Below are 17621 nucleotides of genomic sequence, written 5' to 3'. Positions count from 1 at the left end.
AGACCGTACACGTAGCTGCCAAAGTAGAGCGCGACGGGGGCGACCGTGGCCTTGGCGAGCATCTTGGAGATGTTGGTGATGCCAACGGACGTGCCCATGGCGAACGTGAGCTCGGACCGGTCAAACCAGTACGCGACGATCGCGCGGCCGCCGACAACGACGCTGCCCTCGCCGAGACCAAAGATGATGCGGCCGGCCATCGCGAGCCAGATCGAGTGCAGCTGCATCGCGTACGCAAAGAGCGCTTGGCCCAAACACATGAGGATGAGGAAGTAGAGGATCGTGACGTGGCCCTTGCAGTCGAGGAGGTGGCCGCCGACAAACGGGATGATCATGTTGGGAACCGAGACCGCTGAGTTGAACGCGCCGTAGATCGTGTTGGAGATCGGGAACTCCTTGTCGTCGATCATGAGTTGTTGGAGCGACGACATTTCATTCTATGCCATGGACGTGTGAGGAACGGGGCAGCAACTCGATGAGGAGGTTACCTTGACGAAGTGGCCGCCAAACGGAATGAGACAGATGAGCACGAGGAGGTAAAAGCGGTGGCTCGGCGCGGTCGGGAGCCAAAAGAGCCAGGAGGCCGACGCGCCATAGTAGCGGGATGCGGTTTGAAGGAGCCCCGTGGCTTCGGAGGCGCGGGACGACATGGCTCGTCGAGTCGGTCGGTGGCCAATTGGGAAATGACCGCATTGCCGAGACGTGGCTCAGCCTAGGTGCACCCCATCTGCTTTGGTCCCAGGTGTAATATGAACGCGGACCCTTCGGATGCGCTGTCGCCTCTTTGGGGCCGTGTGGCTTGAGCCAATCAAATGAGGCGAATATTCCAAGCACCAATCATATTGCATTCGGTTGGAAAAGCGTGTGCCCACCGGCCAGTGGCGAGTTTGCCCTTGGCCTCAACGTGCCATCTTGTCCGGTTGCGCGCCCTCGTCGACGTCAAGACCAACTGGCGCCACGCGTGCCGAGCCTCGTGCACGCGTTCACGGTCAGTAAGAAACTCGTTGAAACGAAGCAGACAACGTGATTGCCCTTGCCGACAAGGGCAAGTCCTACTGCACGCTGTCGAGTAATGCAAGTAGCCGCGTTTGCATAAAATGCGCAGCCGTGCTACGTTGGACAGCGGCGGAGGATGTGAACCCGGGACGCGATCAATGCGAGTAGCCACACAACTACTAGAGCTCGCCAAGCTGTCACTCGACAGGGCGCTTGCTGCAACGAGGCGCAGCAGCAGCAGGGAGGCAATTGTGTCGTCGTGGTTTGGAGCCACAACTACAGTATTACCAGTACAGTACAAGCCGACTAGTAGTGTGAGAAGGGCCAGTAAAGGCATCCATCCACTCGCAGAGCAACGCATCTAAAGTGGTTGACCCTGCGCGCTATCGTTGATGGCGTCGCTGCCAAGGCGATCTTTTCCGTGGGTCACCACCATACGACGATCGGTCACGGGTGACGTCTCGGACAAGGCGAGTCGAATCACGATATCCCGTCATCTAGATATATAGACGCTGCTTCTGGGGTATCTATGATCGTTCTTGGCCATGTCTCGGCAAGGTTTGGGTGGTGGCGAAATATCAAAAAATAAAAAAAGAACCCTTTGGTGTTGAAGACAAGTTCCGCATGGTGCTCACGTTAGCAAGCATTTTTTGCTCTCTCAACCCGCTCTCGCAATCGTCCTGCAACGCTGGCAACCGTCTGCGAGCGCGACGCAGGCGCCGCCAATCCACGTCCTAATAGTACGCATCGTCCGGCAGCCAACGTACAGACCTCTACAAAGGGATGCGAGTCGTTGCATCGCGTAACGGGTTGGCAACGCCATGACCTCACCGCTTCCCGTGCCTCTTGGTGTGACGCTCGCCTTCTTTGACGATTTTATCGCGTCCCATGGCGGCGAGGCGGCGTTCGTCGGCCTCACGACTGCCCAAGTGAGCACGTCGTTTCTGATGCCGACGACCGCGCACACCAAACTCTCGCTTGTCGAGCAGCTTACGAATGCCCCGTTTGTGCAGCCCGCGCGCTACTTTGTGTCGCACGCGTGGAAGTACCTCTTTCTGGACGTCGTCGAGAGCCTCCGCCTCTTCTTCGCCGAGAAACCATTGACCGAGCACGTTGTCTGGTTTGATCTCTTTTGCAATTCGCAGCACGACACGACCATCAAGCCCTTCTCATGGTGGACGACAACCTTTCGGAGCTCGATTGGCGCGATCCAAAATGTCATTATGGTGCTCTTGCCGTGGGACCGGCCGATTCCGCTCACCCGCGCGTGGTGCGTCTTTGAGATCTTTGCGACCGTCTCGACGAAAAGTGCCTTCCACGTCGCGATGACGCGCGCCGAGACGGACCGGTTCGCCGATCACGTGAGCGTCGACACCTTCTACGACATGCTGGGCCATGTCAAGAGCGAGGCGTGCGAAGCCTTCAAACCCGAGGACAAGGCGCAGATTACAGCAGCGATCATCGAAGCCATTGGGTTTACGGCCATGGACAACCTGGTGTTTCAGGTCTTTGGCGCGTGGATGGCGACGACACTAGAAGCCAAGATTGCATCGACCTCGGATGTTCTCCAAGCCAACTGGCAGCTCAAGCTCGGGTCGCTTTGCCAAGCCCAAGGCAAGTTTGCCGACGCGGAGCGGCTTCTTGACGCGGCCGTCGCCACCAAGAAGCAGTGTGCGGGACCAGACGCCGCGGAGACCCTCGTTGCGATGGAGCGGCTGGCGACCTTGTACAACGAACAAGGCCAATTCGCGCGCGCCGAAGAGGTTCTTGGACACTGCCATCTCGGCTGGGAAAAGCTCGGCCTCGCTGAGACCGCGCCAGCCGCCATCATCGCGCTCGAGACACTGGCGACGACGCTGCAGAACCTCGGCAAGTACGATGCCGCGGAGGCCATTTACGTCAAGTGCATTGGCCGACGCCGGCAGGTGAGTGGCGACGACCATGAAAGCACGCTTGTTTGCAAGAGCAACCTCGCGACGCTATACGAAGAGCGAGGTGAGTACCACAAGGCATCGCCGCTCTTGAACGAGTGCTTGGCGGCGTCGATTATGACGCTTGGCCCCGACAACCCGCGAACGCTCACGCTCAAGAACAACGTTGCGGCCAACTTGAACAACTTGCGTCACTTTGACGCGGCGGCCGCGCTGTACGTCGAGTGCCTCACGGACAGCGAGCGTCTTCTGGGCGTCGACCACCCAAGCACGCTGGCTACCATGAACAATGCCGCCGCCAACTTTGCCGCTCAGAAAAAGCTGACCGACGCCGAGGTGCTCTACACGACCTGCGTCGAGCGGAGCAAGCGCGTACTCGGACATGAGCACCCGAGCACATTCATGACAATGAGCAACCTCGCGAGCTTGCTCCGGGAGGCCCAAAAGACCAACGCCGCCGAGCTCCTGTTTCAAGAGGTGCTTGCGATTAGCACCAAAGTGCTCGGTCCGTCGCACCCCAACACACTCACGACCATGTCCAACCTCGGCCAAATGTACGAACAGGAGGGCAAACTGGACGCTGCGCTAGCGCTCCTCGTCCCTTGCCTTGCGTCGCGCCGCCAAGTGCTGCCGCCCGAGCACCCTGGCATTGCCAAGACGATTCTGTCGGTTGCGATGCTGTTTGAAGCCAAGCACGAGTTTGCAGCCGCGGAACCCCTTTTGCGCGAGTACTGTGCGCTCCAAACGCGCTTGGTTGGGCCTCAGCACCCAGCGACGATCTTCGGACGCTTTGCGCTCGCCGAGCACTTGGTCAAAACCCACGCCCTCGAGGCCGCCGAAGCCATCTTCCTCGACTGCGCTGCCAGTGCCATGACGACATTCGGCCCCAGCGCCACCGAAACAAAGCACCTCGAAAGCGCTGTCGAGGTCTTCTACCTCAATCGAAGCCAAACGAGCATGAAGGCGAAAGAGTGGGGCGATGCGGCGCGCGACCTGGCGGCCCTCGAGGCCTTTGGTACCGTCCATCCGCTGAGCATTAGAGCCACGGACGCGCTCCGTGTCCTCAAGCAGCACTTGCCCGTGGGCGCGCCCCACAAGGTCGCCTCGGGCTAATAAGAACGTAGCCGTGATGCCATCCGGTTCTCGAATCGGATCCGGTAAATTTCGAACAAAAAAAGAACATTCCGACCACAAAGTGCAATGTGGGAAACGTGAAAAATACACGCGTTCTATCCAGCAACAGCCGATCCATCATCGTGTGGCTGCTGTGCCATTGCTGGTCACGAGTCCAGCATGTCGCAGACGCGTTGCAGCAGTTCCAGCTCGCGCGCGTGGATGACCGCTGGGGCCCGCGTGCCACTGGCCTATCGAGACGGCGCTTTCAATTTTAAAATAATATCATCGCGCTGCGAGCCATCACGCCTCCACACACGGCGCTGAGCCGTGTGCCAGGACAGTACACGAATGTGTGGGGTGATAACTCAGCTGCGGCTTGAGCACGAGGTCAACTGCTCGATTTCGAGCGAGGCCACCCACTTCAACATGAAAAGCCACATTTCACACAGCACATTTCACACCAAGATATGTTCCAAACCGGATTCACCACACATTGCAAGCTGCCACAGCTCGACATGGCGTCCGAGACCGAGACGACGCCGCTGCGCATGCAGTACATCTTGGCCAAGGCATCGCGCTGGCAGCCATGGAAGGCGACGAGTCCGACGCACCGGTTCTTCCTCCTCCTCTGCGTGTGCTGGGTACCGTTTGGTGGGCACTTTGTCAAGGTACACATTGTCAAGGCTGTCCGACGACTGTACGGTGCGCGCTGCGTAGAACGGCATGTCGTCGCTCGAGCAGCTTATGCTCGACGATCCCACGTACCCGATTTCCAACACGATGTACGGCGCGATCAACTCGGCCGTCTCGATCCCCAACATGGTGCTTCCCTTCCTCGGCGGCCACATGCTCGATCGAAAAGGCTCGGGCTGCATTCTCTTCTTCCTCGTGCTCATGTGCTGTGGCCAAACGCTATTTGCGTGGGCCATGGGCGTCCACGAGTGGCCATATGCACTCGCGGGGCGCATCATCTTTGGCATGGGCGAAGGCAGCGTCGTTGTCGGTGCCCGCGCGATCGTCGCGTACTGGTTTGACGCGTCCGAGCTCACGTTCGCCATGGGTACCATGGTCGCCGTGACGAACCTTGCCAAGATGCTAGCCAAAGCCACGGTCGCGCCCGTGGCCCTGCACTATGGCGGGTATGTCTATGGGTTTTGGTACGGAGATGCGGTGTGTCTCGGGTCGCTTCTCTTTGCGGTCGCGGTCGTCCGCCTCACACGCGTGCTCAAGCGGCTCAAGAAGCGGCTCAAGTTTCAAGTGCGGACAGGCGCGCCGTTCGATCCGACATTGCGTTGGCTCAAAATGTACTTTGTCGTGCAGCACAAGCCGACCATCGAGCGCCTCGGGCACACAACGCTCCGCGACTTTACCGGCTCGTTTCCCGCCATGGTACATGCTCTTTTTCTATTTTTCTATCAAGGTATCAAGTTGATATGATATTCCGGCATGCTAGTTTTGGATCGTTGTCGCGCTCCACGTGACGTTCATCAACGTGTTCCACCTCTTCCAAAACATTTCGGCCAGCTATCTCTACCAAGTGCACGGCTACTCGATCGTGAACGCGGGGTACATGAGCAGCCTCTCGCACTCACTTGTTATGTTTTCGCCGTTCCTCGGCCTCCTCCTCGACATGGTTGGCGGTCGGCTCATCTGGGTCGTTCTCTCGACGCTCTGCGGCGTCGCAGCGTACGCGTGGCTCATCTTTACGCCGTGGACGCCGATCGTGCCGCTGCTCCTCATCTCGCTCTGCCTCTCGACGACGCCCGCCGTGCTCATGGCCAGCATCCCGCTCACGATCCCCAAGGAGCGCTTTGGCATCGCGTTCGGTATCGTTGAGGTCCTTGACGCCTTTGGGGCGACGTGCGGCAACGTGCTCGTCGGCTACCTCCGCGACACAACCGGCGCGTTCGACTACGACCTGTATTTCTTCCTCCTCCTTGCCGTGACAGCGTTTGGCTTGAGCCTGCTCTTGTACGTGCAAGACGCGCAGCACGGTGGTGTCCTTGGCGCGCCGACGTACAAGCCGCGTGCTCGGTCGATCTGCGACGACGCCGACGCGGTCGTCGACCTTGCCCAATTGTATGTAGAAAGCGACAGTGAAGCGAGCCCGCCACCGCGGCGCCTTCACTAACTGCAACGACATTTTTCTGTATATACTACGCATGATGAGAAGCACGACGACTGTGTGGCGCCGTGGGCTGAATGAAGGGAGGGACGAACGGGTGGTCGAGGCGGTGGTTGGTAGCCAAAGAGAACACGGGGCAAGATACCATCACCATGTACTATGATAGGCGTCGAGATGGCCTGGACCGACGAGGCGTCCAGCGGCGAAAGGGGACCAGAGCCACCCACGGCAGCGTAGCCATCGTGCCACCTCCAAATTGCACCTGGTGTCATGCCTTTGATGATGGTTTTTCCTTCTAATTAAATCGGATTAAATAGTCTTTTGTCTATAATAGCGCATCAATATTGCCACGATATTGACCACACGCAGGGGTGCAGACACGGCCGCGTCACGGGATCCCTTGGCGCTTCTCGCTGGCGCTGGCAAAGTTGAAGCGGGCGGCTGAGGCTGACTCGTCGCGACGCATTCGCTTAGATGAGTTGTCGACAGCCCGTGAACCGTTGTATCCAGCAGTCGAATGTACTTTTCTAAGACAATACCTGCGGCCGTTTGTAGAAAAAAGATGCATGCACCGCGGTCGAATAAAAAGCCGATCGTTTTCATTTTGTATTCAAATCCATACAAACATAGAGTAAACCATGGTATTTATATACAAGGATAGATAAAAAACAATCAATTTTTTCGTTTCTTTCGAGGCCCGAAAGACAGGCCGCGGTTTTGTATCAAAAGCGGCCCATTTTTGCAGCGTCCGAGAGCCGAGCATGAGCGTGACCGTGGCCGAAGCCCAAGCGCTGCGCAAGAGCCTCGAGCGGCCGCCCGTCGACACGTCGCAGTCCGACATCTTCTTCCAGCAGTTCGCCATGTTCGCCGCCATCGGCCGCCAAGAAGAAGCGCGTGTCTCGACGGCCAAAGCCCGGCAAGAGGCCGAATTTATGAGCCTGCTCTACGCCTACTTTTCAGGCTCGGACCCCGCGAGCTACCGCCAGTTCCTCGAGACGCCGCGAGCGCGCGCACCGCCGCCCATGTCGCTGACGACCAAGCAGGTGCCGCCGTCGCCGCAAGTGGCGACGCCGCCGACAAGCAATAGCAGCTCCATGTCGCCGCTGCACCTCCCGCGCCTGCTCCCGGTCGTCACGCCGACACTGCATCTCTCGACGCCGCCGGCATCGACCAACCCAAAGCCGACGGCCAGCTACCACATGGACCTCCCGGCCTCGACGTACACGGAGGCCCGCAGCCGCCAGCCCGCCTACAGCATTTCATCAACCACGGCAACGGTCCCGGAGGAGTACGACGAGCACTACGACAATAGCCCGACGAGCTCGGTCGACGACAACAACCACAGCCACCACGACGACCCGAGCCACCACAAGCACGAGGCCGAGAACCGATTCGACGTTGTCTTCCAGCAGCAATCGATGGGCATGAAGCTCGGATACGACCCCGTGAAGAAGTGCGCGGTGGTCAAGGAGAGCTTTGATGGCACCGAGTCGAAGAAGTATACGCAGATCACGAGCGGCGTCGTGATCCTCTCGGTCAACGGTACATCGTCTTCCAGTCGACGTCGTCTTATGCAGCGGTTCCGCGTAGGGCTCTCGCTCTGTGGCATCACCCTCTCCAAGATCATGTCGCGGCTCCGCGAGGCGCAACGCCCGGCGGTGATTCGCTTTGAGCGACCGCTTGCCTCCTAAAGACGCAAACGACTCGCTTCTCTTATGTGTATAACTTAAAAGCGCTTGATCCTATACGTCTCAAAACTCCGCATCGTCGTCGCATGGAGTTCCCTCCCAAGTCCTGATGCTAGCCAGCACGACTAGCCGTTGCCATGTTGCCAGCACTGGTAGCGCAGCAACACGGCGATGCCACGCGCTGGAAGACGTCTGGTGAGGGACGCAGTGGGCAGTATCGTGGCAGAGTCGGTGATGTGTCTAGCCAAGAGTCCATATAATTTTATGGACCCTTGGTCCTTGGTGTAGTAGAATGCATGTGTGAAAGGGACATTGGTTGTTGTGGCGACTAGACCATGGGGAATCTGTGCATAGTGTGTGGTTCAGTTGGTCGAGATCAATCGCCGCTGCACGATTTCCAAGACGCCCAAGCGTTCACAGCACGAAGAAAGGATTCTATCATCGCACATAGTAGCAGGACACAAGGCGACGTCTTCCCGTTCCACATGCCTACGGGCACGTGGTCAAGCTTAAGTCCGCGCCTGGCTCGACGTTTTAAGGTAGCAAAGCGCCCCGAAACGTCACAGAGTTGGTGTCAACAGACGCATGCAAGCCGAAACTTGCGTCCTCTTCGGTGACAAAGGATGTAGTCATTCCCTTGGTGCCGACCAAAATGAGAGCGGTGGGCTGGGCTGATAGGAAGCTTGATGTCGCATCCGAGGCTGGACCGAGGAGTATTTCACAAACGAGCGTAGCCATACGAACGCGAGAAAGATGCAGAAAACGCTGATCTTGGTAGGGCTCACTTGGAGCGCTGCCGAGATGCCCTAAACGAGTTATCAAGCTTACTACAGGTTCACATGGAACCTTTCTCCACTTCAGTCTTCAAAGTTCGCATCTGTAGCACTTACTACCAACATTACCTTCCGTCCCCACCCAGAAACACACTTGACATCTTGATAGTCTACGAGTTGGCGAGAAACAACCACCGGAAATCGTGGCGACATCCCAAGCACGACCGAAAGATCATAAACTACTAGTACATGGTGTAAACTGTCGGAACACGACGGTGGGAATTGTGGAATCGCTCGTCGCCGCTTGTTCGATGCGCAACCGTGGAGCACTCTGTAGAGGAGAGGTACGTACGTCAAATGACTGATTGTCGTTGGACTCCACGCTATAGCATTTCACGCGTTTACTCGTAGGACCGCACCTACTCGCCTCGACGCTTACATGACATCAATGTCCTTGTTGACGCCAAGCAAGAGTGTGCCGAAATCGATAGTATTTGCATGCGAACATGATCAAAAAAGAAGAAAATGTGGGTCCAGCACGAGCTCCTTGACGCCTTGGTGCGAGGACATGCACTGTTGACAGTGCAACAAGCAGGTTGTCATCGCGTCGTGCGACGCAAGTTCAAGTGATGAGAGGTGATTTGTCCACGACGCCGAAGACGACGCTCGTGATCTCACTGTGACGACGTGTCCGTTGGCGGCTGCTCGAATAGTGCTCCTATGACGCGATTACATCAAAGCTCTATACGTACCGTAAAGCACGGCGGCCTCCAATCGCAGCAGCATGTCCCACGACGGGACTTGACACGGGCTGCAACTTTTGGCATCCATTCAGCCCATGGCTCCATAAAGTTTGCTCCTCTGTCGGTACCAGTAATGATGGTTCGTTTCGACCAGGACCGCGCTGGCTTTCATTAGTCGCGCGCAGATGTGGCACGTCAACACAAGGGAGGCGCCACATCCGTCCTGTGTCTCTCAACCGGACGCACGGGGTCCTGTCGCGCTACGTGCTACCGCTGTATTGCACACGGTCGGCTGCTCGTTCCGGGATCTTGCCCGCTCTTGGCGCCAATTTGCAAAAAATCAAAACCGTCAAAAAATAGAACCCGCTGTGATTGGTCCATGTCGAGATTCCAGGCATCGACTAAATAAACGCAACTTTGCACCAGACGCCAGCCCTTGCTCGCTCGACTTGATCGATGATGTTGCCCGCGTCGCCCGCGTATTTCGTGCATGCATGCTGATTGTCCTTGTACATGCACCCAAGAGCTGCGTTCGTTGAGGTCGCGGCGACGGGCGAACGCTCGTCGTCTGCATGGAAAGCCGGGATCAGGCGCAAGAAGCAGCGTTCAGTGGCACAAAATTCAGGCCCCGCGCGCTTTTTTAATGGATTCTCGAGCTGCTTGCCCTTGCACGACGCGGATTCGAGACACCGGACTCATAGGCACCTCAAAATTCGTGTATTTTACGCCGTCGTTGTCCGCGGCGCCAAAAATGCATGCCGTTGAGCAGCACCCAAGAAGCGCGACTTGCGTGTTTTTAACTCGCGACAGACCACAAGAATGATGCTACCGACATCGATGGTCCGGTCGTTGGCTATAGTGCTGCGTTGGTCGCTGCGTCTTGCGCCTGGAAGACGGCCGAGAAGCGTGCACCCAGTGTTTGTGGTGGTTAACCTTCAACCAGTTGACGAAGCTACTTCGTCTCAGACATCAGTCTTCGTTCAGCTGCCCCTTCTAGCTTCCCAGAGACAGGCACGATTACATGGTACGGGATGCTGTAGTATCCCACGGAGGCTTGTCGCGCAAACGCTGCCCAGGTTTGACAGGACACGAGCGAGCGAGCGGCGCGGCGCTCCAAGCAGGACCATGAAGCAGGAAGCGACGATGTGTTGTTGGAATAGAAAATCATATTAGGTTCTATAAGTTAGTGAGACGTGGCACACTCTACGGACTTGTGTGTGTGTGCCTTTAGAGCTAAATAATACGGGGCGGACATTAGATGCAGCAGACTGCGGTGGCCTCGGCCGTGTGGCAGACCTTGGACGTCTTGCCTTTCGGGCTCGCGTGGGGCTTGCGCGGACTGCGCTTGCGTACCATGCCCTTGGCGTGGTGGATGCGGCTACTCGCCGGCTTGGTGGGGATCTGCAGCGGCGTCAGTGCCTTCAGAGCGCGCTTCTGGATGAGACCGTGGAGGCTCTGAAAGACGGCGGCGTCGTGGTCGGCGTCCCAGTCGACGTATTGCGTCTCTTGGTTCAAGTCCTCGCTGTCCGAGCTCGACGTGCAATCCTCAATGTACTCGGGTGCTGGCTCGACCACCAGCGCTGGCTTCCTCGGCGACTTGAGCGTTTTGCGCTTGGCGTCATACAAGTTGTGCAGAGCGGCTTGAAGCGCGAGCGTCTTCTCGTTGTTCTCTTGGCGCAGAAACGCGTTGAGCTGCATGTAGACGTGGAGGTCGTCATTGAGATCGCGGCACTTGGCTTCGAGCGCGTGAACATGCGCGGCCGACATGATGTCGCCTTGGCCGCTGGCACGGAGCTTGGCCTGCTGGCGCATGAAGCAGTGGAGGGTCTCGCGGGCCATGATGAGGTCGCTCTCGAGCTGGTTGAGGCGGCGCTGGTGCTCAGCGTGCGCCTGCATGGCCTCGAGCTCGGACGCCATGCGCTCGGCATTGAATCGGAGCTTGAGCGCGTCCTGTAGCCGCAGCTCGGCTTCGAGACGGTAGACACGCATTTCGTGGGCTTCCGTGAGGGCGGTTTGGTCGGCCGTGAGCTGCGCGACCTTGGCCTGCGCGGCTTCCAGGTCTGCGCGTAGCTGCGCGTTCTCCGCGCTGAGGCTGTCTATCTGTGTACTCATGGCGGCGAGGTCGTGGGTGGCCTGCTCGTACGCCTCGTGGGCGTGGTGGAGCGTCCCCTGCATGTGCTCGATCTGTCGCTTGAGCTTCTTGCTTGGTAGCACTCCATCGAGTGCTGCCTTGATGAACGGTCGACGCACCATGGTTGACCGCTGTCGACGTCTTTTGCTGGCTGTGTCGAATGCTGAATGTGCCCGCTCGAGACATGCCCAGCGTTACCTTCCACACCCGCTGCGTTTGGCGATCTTCAATATTTTCTAGTCTATGTGATTGGATAAAAACACAGCACCAGGCGCGTATTCATTGGTTAAAAAGGCCAGTCGATGGAATGACAGCGGCGAACGTGGCCACCCAAAGCAGCCTCACAGCGATTTTTGAAGTTCAAAAAAAGTTGTTAAGGATCGCTCTCAAGCAACTTGATTCCTTCGACGCGACCCGCGAGCGTACGCATCATCGAATCGCCATCGCATCGAGCCAGGGCTTGGGAAGTACAATAATGTATCGCCATCACCCACAAAGCCAGTGGTGTCGGCGTTTGCGAAGCGACAGAGGCAGCAGTGTTGCACCTCTCGACAATCAATCTCGATACCTATTTCATAGGTTCCTACGTGTTTACGGCAAGACCCGTCCACTCACTGCGGTAGTAGTACCGTGTACATTCTCACGGCGTCCAGGACGCGACGCCGTGTAATCCTGCCGAGATATTTCCCCACCCATCGCCGAAGGACGACCCGACCGGCGGTGGTCCACGCGGGAAGGGCGGCGTGACGCTCGTGGCGCTTCTCAGTGATGTTGTCGCGCTGTTGACGGAGGTAGCCACGCTGCTCGACGACCGTGGACCCTCAATGTTCGCAAGGCGGCGAGAAGCGCGTTGCTGTATGACGAAATATCGGAAATGCCACTAAGCTGTACTAGCCCACTCTTGTGATGCCAACCTCGACACCCGCCCATCACCACCGGCACCATCCCACTGCTGCTGCTCGCAGCTGCGCGACCACGACCACCGCCACCACCAAGAGCCACTGCGTTGCCCTTCTAGTACATGGTACACTTGTGGTTCGTACGCTGCAGCTGCCAATACACTGTATTGGAACGACACAGTGTAAACGGCAGAACGCGATATCCTCCCACAATCGACCACGAAATACGATCGCTTCGTTGATACAGTGCATGGACGGTGGGCACTAGCGGTCGCCGCTGCATTGGCGCTGCAACGAAGCTTTGTCTCTAGCGATTAGTAGGCCATGATGGTACCCTGCTGCATCGTGCTTCGCCTGACCCGACGCCCGTGACTTTCGATCCGGGCGGTTCGAAAATTCGGTAAATTCGCCAAAATGCGCCTTCGAATTAACGACTCTCTCTGCCGATCATACAAATAGCAAGATAGATGCAAGTAAGTGCGTCGTATGAGTAACGGCTACGAGCTCAAAGGCCATTGGCTGGGCTCGTTTTAGGCCGCTGGTGACACAACTTTCCCCGACCGGCCGTCCGACCGACCGACCCGCAGCATGTACGCGAGCTGGGTCGTTGGCATCGTCCTGTCGCTCGCGGCGAGTCTCTTTGGCACCGTGGGCAAGGTGCTCATGAAGCTCGCGCACATCCACGACGGCAGCTTCCTCCTCCTCGGCTCGGCGACGTTCTGCGTCCTCGTGCTCAACCCGGTCTTTGATGCATGGAGCTTTGCGTTCGCCGCGCAGTCGGTGCTTGCGCCAATGGCCGGCTTCAGCGTCGTGTGGAACATTGTCTTGGCGCCGTACATCCTCAAGGAAACGCTGTCGCCGCAGGTGCTGCACGGGTCGCTCCTCATCATCATCGGGTGCGCGATCGTCGGCCTCTCGGGCAGCCACATTTCGCCGACGCACACGCCGGAAGAACTCTTCTCGCTCTTTAGCGAGCTGGCGTTCATCGTCTACACCATCATCTCGATCGTGCTCATGATCATGGTACGCCATGCGACGATTCATGCGTATCAAGCATCTCATTGGATACGTATCCTAGCTGGCCTACGTCATCCAAACGTATCCGGCGCACAGCTCGTGGCGCCGCTTTGCATTTGGCGCGCTCTCGGGCCTCATTGGCGGCAACCTCTTCTTCACCAAGGTAACACAGATGCACGACAGCAGCATCTTCACGCATGGTTGTCACTGGTCGTATAGACGGCGGTCGAACTCATTGGGAAGGGCAGCGAGATCTGGGCGTGTACCGAGACGTACTTCATCGTGGTGTTTGCACTGGGCTGCCCTGCGCTTGGCATCTACGTTCTGAACCTGGGCCTGAAGGAGTACGACGCGTTGCACATCGTAGCTATCTACGAGTCATTCCTGATCCTCTGCGGTACGTGCATCAGTAGTACTGCCATGCAAAGCCTCAGTCCTTGTGTAGGTTCAATCTCGGGCGTCATCTTCTTCCACGAAGACGAAGGCATGCAAGAGTGGTGGCAGCAGATCCTGTACCCGATCAGCATCGTCACCACGATCGCAGGTGTCGTGGTTCTCTCCAAGCAGTCGAGCCCGGACAGCCCGATTGGCGAGAAGGCGCCTCTCATGCACAGCGCCAAGCCCGTGAAGCTTGTCGTTCAGTCCGTCTAGATAGTACAGCATAGTCCGTACAGATAAGCACACCAAACGAACCATTCCATCTTTCACGCTGCCTTGATGCTTCCGCACCCGAGAATCCCAATCCCATTGCGCTCGACTGGGCCACGTAGAAAGGGTAGGAAGGCTCAGAACCAAGTCGATAGCGATTGCTGGATCGTGCAAAGCTGCGACGGGCTCCAAACCGCGGCGTATGCGTCTGAGTCACGACCTCGCGCCTGATCCGGGGCGCGTGGGATGTCTGCCTCGTCTCGACGGCAACAAATAGATACTCCCGCAAGCCGTCTGCTTTCACTTGGCTACTCGTGGCGGGTTCTCTCACGAGATTCCGTCGCGCGGCTCAGATTGGTTCAACGTTAAGCGAAGCGTTGATTTTCGAGCCCAAGTAGCCATCAGCGTTCTGTCGTGTGTGGTACAGCGACGCTTCTAGATCACAACCTAGGTGGTTGCCATCAGAAAATCTTTGTTGAGCTTGATCACACGTGATGGTCTTCCGCGACCACCCTCGATTGTCGGTCACTCTTGGTGTTCACGTACTGCCATGATAGGGCGGTGACTTTCACCGTCCTTGCGTGATGGTCGCGGCGTTGAAGACAACTCCATCGCCTGCGACGAGCTTCGTGCGTCAAGCGCTCTCGGTGTGTGTACCGGTTCGCTGTACAAGCCACAGCATTTCATTCTGTCAAAAAGCAATACAGTGTATGTATTGGGTTTACATGGCAGCGGCCGCGCGTTCCTTGCGGAGCGTCTTCTCGAGCTTCTTCTTGCTGAGCTTCTTGGCTGTCGCCTTGACGACTGGGCCTTGCTTCTGGTACAGCGTGTAGGCGTACGCACTGAGGCCCGCAAAGGCCGTCACGACGAACGCGAGCACGATCAGGAGCGGACGGGTCTTTTCACTGTTGTCTTTGGACTTCTTGCCGCGCTTCGCCTTGCCGCCCTTCGACTTCTTCTTGGGTGCCTCGTCGTCGTCGGCCTTGGACGCTGTCTTGGCCTTGGACGGCTTGGCGTCCTTCGGCAAGAGCTTCGAGAGCGCCTTCTGGATCTTGAACTTGCAGTCTTCCGAGAGCTTGGACGCGTCCGTGGGGTTGGCCTCGATCTCGGCGCGGCAGTTGGCCGGCAGCTTCTCCATCATCTTGGCAAAGATCTCGGGCGTGATCGGGTCGTTCGGGTTCCCGGCGGCCATGACCTTGCCCATGGCGCCTTGGATCTCGGCCTTGCATTCATCCGACACCTGGCTCGGGTCGTTCGGGTTGGCCTCGATGGCTTCGCGGCAGACGGGCGAGAGCTGGCTCAGCATCTGCTCAAACATCTCTTGCGTGATCTGCGGGCGGCCGTCCTGGGGCACGGCCTCGGGCTCGATGTCGATGCCATCGTGAAACGCAGCATCGTCGAGCTCGTCCGCGCGGGCAAAGACGCTGAGGAGGCTCAGGAGCACGACGAGCGAGAGCAGCCGGAGGTTCATCGCGTCAAAGGTAAAGTGGCAAACGGCAATTTGAAACCCGGGGCGAACACCTGGCCCAATCAAATGCTAGTATTTCATCCCGAGCCAATCAGATGGCGCCAAAAAAAGAAAGGCAGCAAAATCGAAAGTCCGATCTTCCATTTTCGTGGCATCCAACAGCAGCAACGAAAAACAAAGGCTAGGAGGGCGGGCACAAGCAAGTGCTGAACATGTACAGCGAGCACTCAAGGAGACGGTCGAATGCACGCCCCCAAAGAGGGTGTGGCGCCTTGCGTGTGGCGCGCTGCGTGCTCTGTCACCTCTTTGCAGTGGGCAATGTTGTAGGATCCTGCCTTGTAATGAAGGCTCAAAGCCGTGAATCAAGCATCGCGTTCACGTTACGCGCCCTGATTGTACTTGGCAGTCGAAACGCGAGACTCGATGAACGCGCTTCCACGAGCTCGAGAACGACGATGCAGTCGTCTGCGAACTCGTTGGTAGTTGGCCTTGCGGCCACCAAAGTGAGCAATTCGAATCGCATTACAGTGGATATCGCACGCTGCACACGCGGAGGAAAGGATGTCGTTGACGTGTCGAACGCACGGTCGCTCGCGGTGGCTCGCTGTAGTCATAATTTTACCCTAGCTGATGTGGCGTGGAGCCACACAACCCCTGCACCAACCTTTGTGCATGACAAAGGAAAAGTTGGTTCCAATTGCATCCGAGAAGGCGGTGCGGGTGAAATGCAACCCGAGTTTTGTCGCTGCTCAAGCGATAAAAGCCTCGGAGCGCGCAAGTTGCTCGCGAAAGTACAATGTTCACGCCAGGGGTACATACTAGTAATAGTTATGTACCCTGGTTCACGCTTGGAACGATGAGATCACGAACTGCCAGCTGACCCAGATATGGTTCTAGACCCCTGGAGAGGAGTTTTCTGTTTGTACTTGGAATCCTGGATAATGTACTCTTCATTTCCACTCTCGTGCCTCGCATCCCTCTCAGCAAGCTGCAAGGAACGACGCGCGTTGCGTCGAAGCACCATGCGTAGGCTCGCAGCACTTGCTCGCAACGCGAAGTATGAAGAGCTCGCACCCACTCTTATTAGATGGGAGCGCTGGCGAGGAGCCTTTTATGAGAATATCATTCAAGTGATGAGGTTGAGTTGACACCAACAGGCCCATTCCCTGTAGGGAGAAAGCAAGTGCGACGAGTCGAAAAGGTCTCGATGGAGCCACAAAGCGCTCATAGACGAGCTACGAGTTCTTTTTGTCAAGGGGTGGGCATTTTAAAAGTCAGGACTTGTGGAGGCAGGTCTGTCTTGTCAATCTCATTGGCGCCAGCAAGCACATTGGAGTTGCTCACCATCCTCATCGGGTCGTGAAAGATCATCGAGGAGGATGCGGGTAGCCGATATGCTATTGCATCCCCAACGTCGACCGGAGCCCCGAGGCTCCACTAAAGCACTCCCCACTTGACAACGACCAACGCGCACATCAGCGCCAATTCCTGCTGGCAAGATCGAAGCTACGTCCATAGATCCGGCAAGCCGCGCTGGCTCCGCAGCACCGGCTCAGTCTCTCATTCTCCAGCCTCGCGTCAGGCCTCGTGTGGGCCAATCGTGTGACAACACCTTCTGGTGACAATGTACACTGTTGTCTACCGTTGTGTACTACCGGTACCAGGTATGGAAGCGACCACCTTGTGCGAGTGGTGGCAATCCTAGCGCCGAGTGCAAACTGGTTTAAACGTGTCCGAAACTTCAACCAGCGGCGCCGACGATGGGCAGTAATTCCAGCACAAGATGCCGCAAACGCCACAAGACCACCAGAGCTCTCGGCGCAACCAACCACAGCGTCCTCGCGTGTCGCAATGTGGCCGACGTGTAGTGGGACAGCCAGCTCCGGGCGCAGCTCCGGCCAAGACTCCGCGTCCGTTTATTAAGCTCCGCGTTGAATATGCATATTCGTCCAGCATCGGCCGTAAAACGCGTCGGAAACACCTTGGTTTTTGTATAGGCATCAATGGCTTCAAGTTTAACCTCCCATACCCTTGCATAAACCTACTCATTTTCATCGCCGAGGTTGGCGGCCACTAAGCACGTGTC

General features: G+C 57.4%; 7 protein-coding genes across 7 annotated transcripts in view; 4 read left to right on the top strand and 3 right to left on the bottom strand.

Moving 5' to 3' along the window:
• Positions 1-650, bottom strand: part of SPRG_21161 (hypothetical protein) — a gene marked incomplete at both ends in the record, with an annotated part of 1575 nt that extends 925 nt beyond the window's left edge. The window contains 2 exons of the mRNA XM_012351338.1: positions 12-437; positions 489-650. Of these exons, the coding sequence (XP_012206728.1) occupies positions 12-437; positions 489-650 (588 nt within the window). The remainder of the gene's footprint in view (positions 1-11; positions 438-488) is intronic.
• Positions 651-1817: 1167 nt separating this feature from the next.
• SPRG_12584 (hypothetical protein) lies at positions 1818-4040 on the top strand (the record flags this gene model as incomplete). Its single annotated transcript, XM_012351330.1, has 1 exon — positions 1818-4040. One exon carries the CDS (start codon positions 1818-1820, stop codon positions 4038-4040), a length of 2223 nt encoding a protein of 740 aa, XP_012206720.1.
• A 514-nt stretch (positions 4041-4554) lies between these two features.
• SPRG_12583 (hypothetical protein) lies at positions 4555-6192 on the top strand. Its single transcript, XM_012351329.1, has 3 exons — positions 4555-4711; positions 4761-5432; positions 5497-6192. Exons 1-3 carry the CDS (start codon positions 4559-4561, stop codon positions 6172-6174), a joined length of 1503 nt encoding a protein of 500 aa, XP_012206719.1. The 5' UTR covers positions 4555-4558; the 3' UTR covers positions 6175-6192.
• A 717-nt stretch (positions 6193-6909) lies between these two features.
• Positions 6910-7919, top strand: SPRG_12582 (hypothetical protein). The gene is made up of 2 exons (XM_012351328.1): positions 6910-7710; positions 7759-7919. Exons 1-2 carry the CDS (start codon positions 6930-6932, stop codon positions 7857-7859), a joined length of 882 nt encoding a protein of 293 aa, XP_012206718.1. The 5' UTR covers positions 6910-6929; the 3' UTR covers positions 7860-7919.
• Positions 7920-10626: 2707 nt separating this feature from the next.
• Positions 10627-11625, bottom strand: SPRG_12581 (hypothetical protein; the record flags this gene model as incomplete). The annotated part of the gene is made up of 1 exon (XM_012351327.1): positions 10627-11625. The coding sequence occupies one exon, from the start codon at positions 11623-11625 to the stop codon at positions 10627-10629; it is 999 nt and encodes a 332-aa protein (XP_012206717.1).
• Positions 11626-12951: 1326 nt separating this feature from the next.
• Positions 12952-14131, top strand: SPRG_12580 (hypothetical protein). The gene is made up of 4 exons (XM_012351326.1): positions 12952-13425; positions 13481-13582; positions 13639-13816; positions 13865-14131. Exons 1-4 carry the CDS (start codon positions 12991-12993, stop codon positions 14068-14070), a joined length of 921 nt encoding a protein of 306 aa, XP_012206716.1. The 5' UTR covers positions 12952-12990; the 3' UTR covers positions 14071-14131.
• A 590-nt stretch (positions 14132-14721) lies between these two features.
• Positions 14722-15552, bottom strand: SPRG_12579 (hypothetical protein). The gene has a single exon (XM_012351325.1). It carries the CDS (start codon positions 15536-15538, stop codon positions 14789-14791), a length of 750 nt encoding a protein of 249 aa, XP_012206715.1. The 5' UTR covers positions 15539-15552; the 3' UTR covers positions 14722-14788.
• Between the last annotated feature and the right edge of the window lie 2069 nt (positions 15553-17621).

This window comes from Saprolegnia parasitica, assembly GCF_000151545.1.
Source record: "Saprolegnia parasitica CBS 223.65 unplaced genomic scaffold supercont2.78, whole genome shotgun sequence".
In the NCBI taxonomy this organism is placed as follows: domain Eukaryota; phylum Oomycota; class Saprolegniomycetes; order Saprolegniales; family Saprolegniaceae; genus Saprolegnia; species Saprolegnia parasitica.
Note: the sequence above shows the minus strand (reverse complement) of the source record. Positions and strands in the feature narration are given on the sequence as shown.

Excerpts from the sequence above, each read along its gene's own strand:
- SPRG_12583 (XM_012351329.1), top strand. The coding sequence starts at position 4,559 with ATGGCGTCCGAGACCGAGACGACGCCGCTGCGCATGCAGTACATCTTG. Across the intron at positions 4,712-4,760 it reads TTGGTGGGCACTTTGTCAAG|AACGGCATGTCGTCGCTCGA; the intron begins GTACACATTGTC and ends CGCGCTGCGTAG. Across the intron at positions 5,433-5,496 it reads CCGGCTCGTTTCCCGCCATG|TTTTGGATCGTTGTCGCGCT; the intron begins GTACATGCTCTT and ends CCGGCATGCTAG.
- SPRG_12582 (XM_012351328.1), top strand. The coding sequence starts at position 6,930 with ATGAGCGTGACCGTGGCCGAAGCCCAAGCGCTGCGCAAGAGCCTCGAG. Across the intron at positions 7,711-7,758 it reads CGTGATCCTCTCGGTCAACG|GGCTCTCGCTCTGTGGCATC; the intron begins GTACATCGTCTT and ends GGTTCCGCGTAG.
- SPRG_12580 (XM_012351326.1), top strand. The coding sequence starts at position 12,991 with ATGTACGCGAGCTGGGTCGTTGGCATCGTCCTGTCGCTCGCGGCGAGT. Across the intron at positions 13,426-13,480 it reads CGATCGTGCTCATGATCATG|CTGGCCTACGTCATCCAAAC; the intron begins GTACGCCATGCG and ends TACGTATCCTAG. Across the intron at positions 13,817-13,864 it reads GTCATTCCTGATCCTCTGCG|GTTCAATCTCGGGCGTCATC; the intron begins GTACGTGCATCA and ends GTCCTTGTGTAG.
- SPRG_12579 (XM_012351325.1), bottom strand. The coding sequence starts at position 15,538 with ATGAACCTCCGGCTGCTCTCGCTCGTCGTGCTCCTGAGCCTCCTCAGC.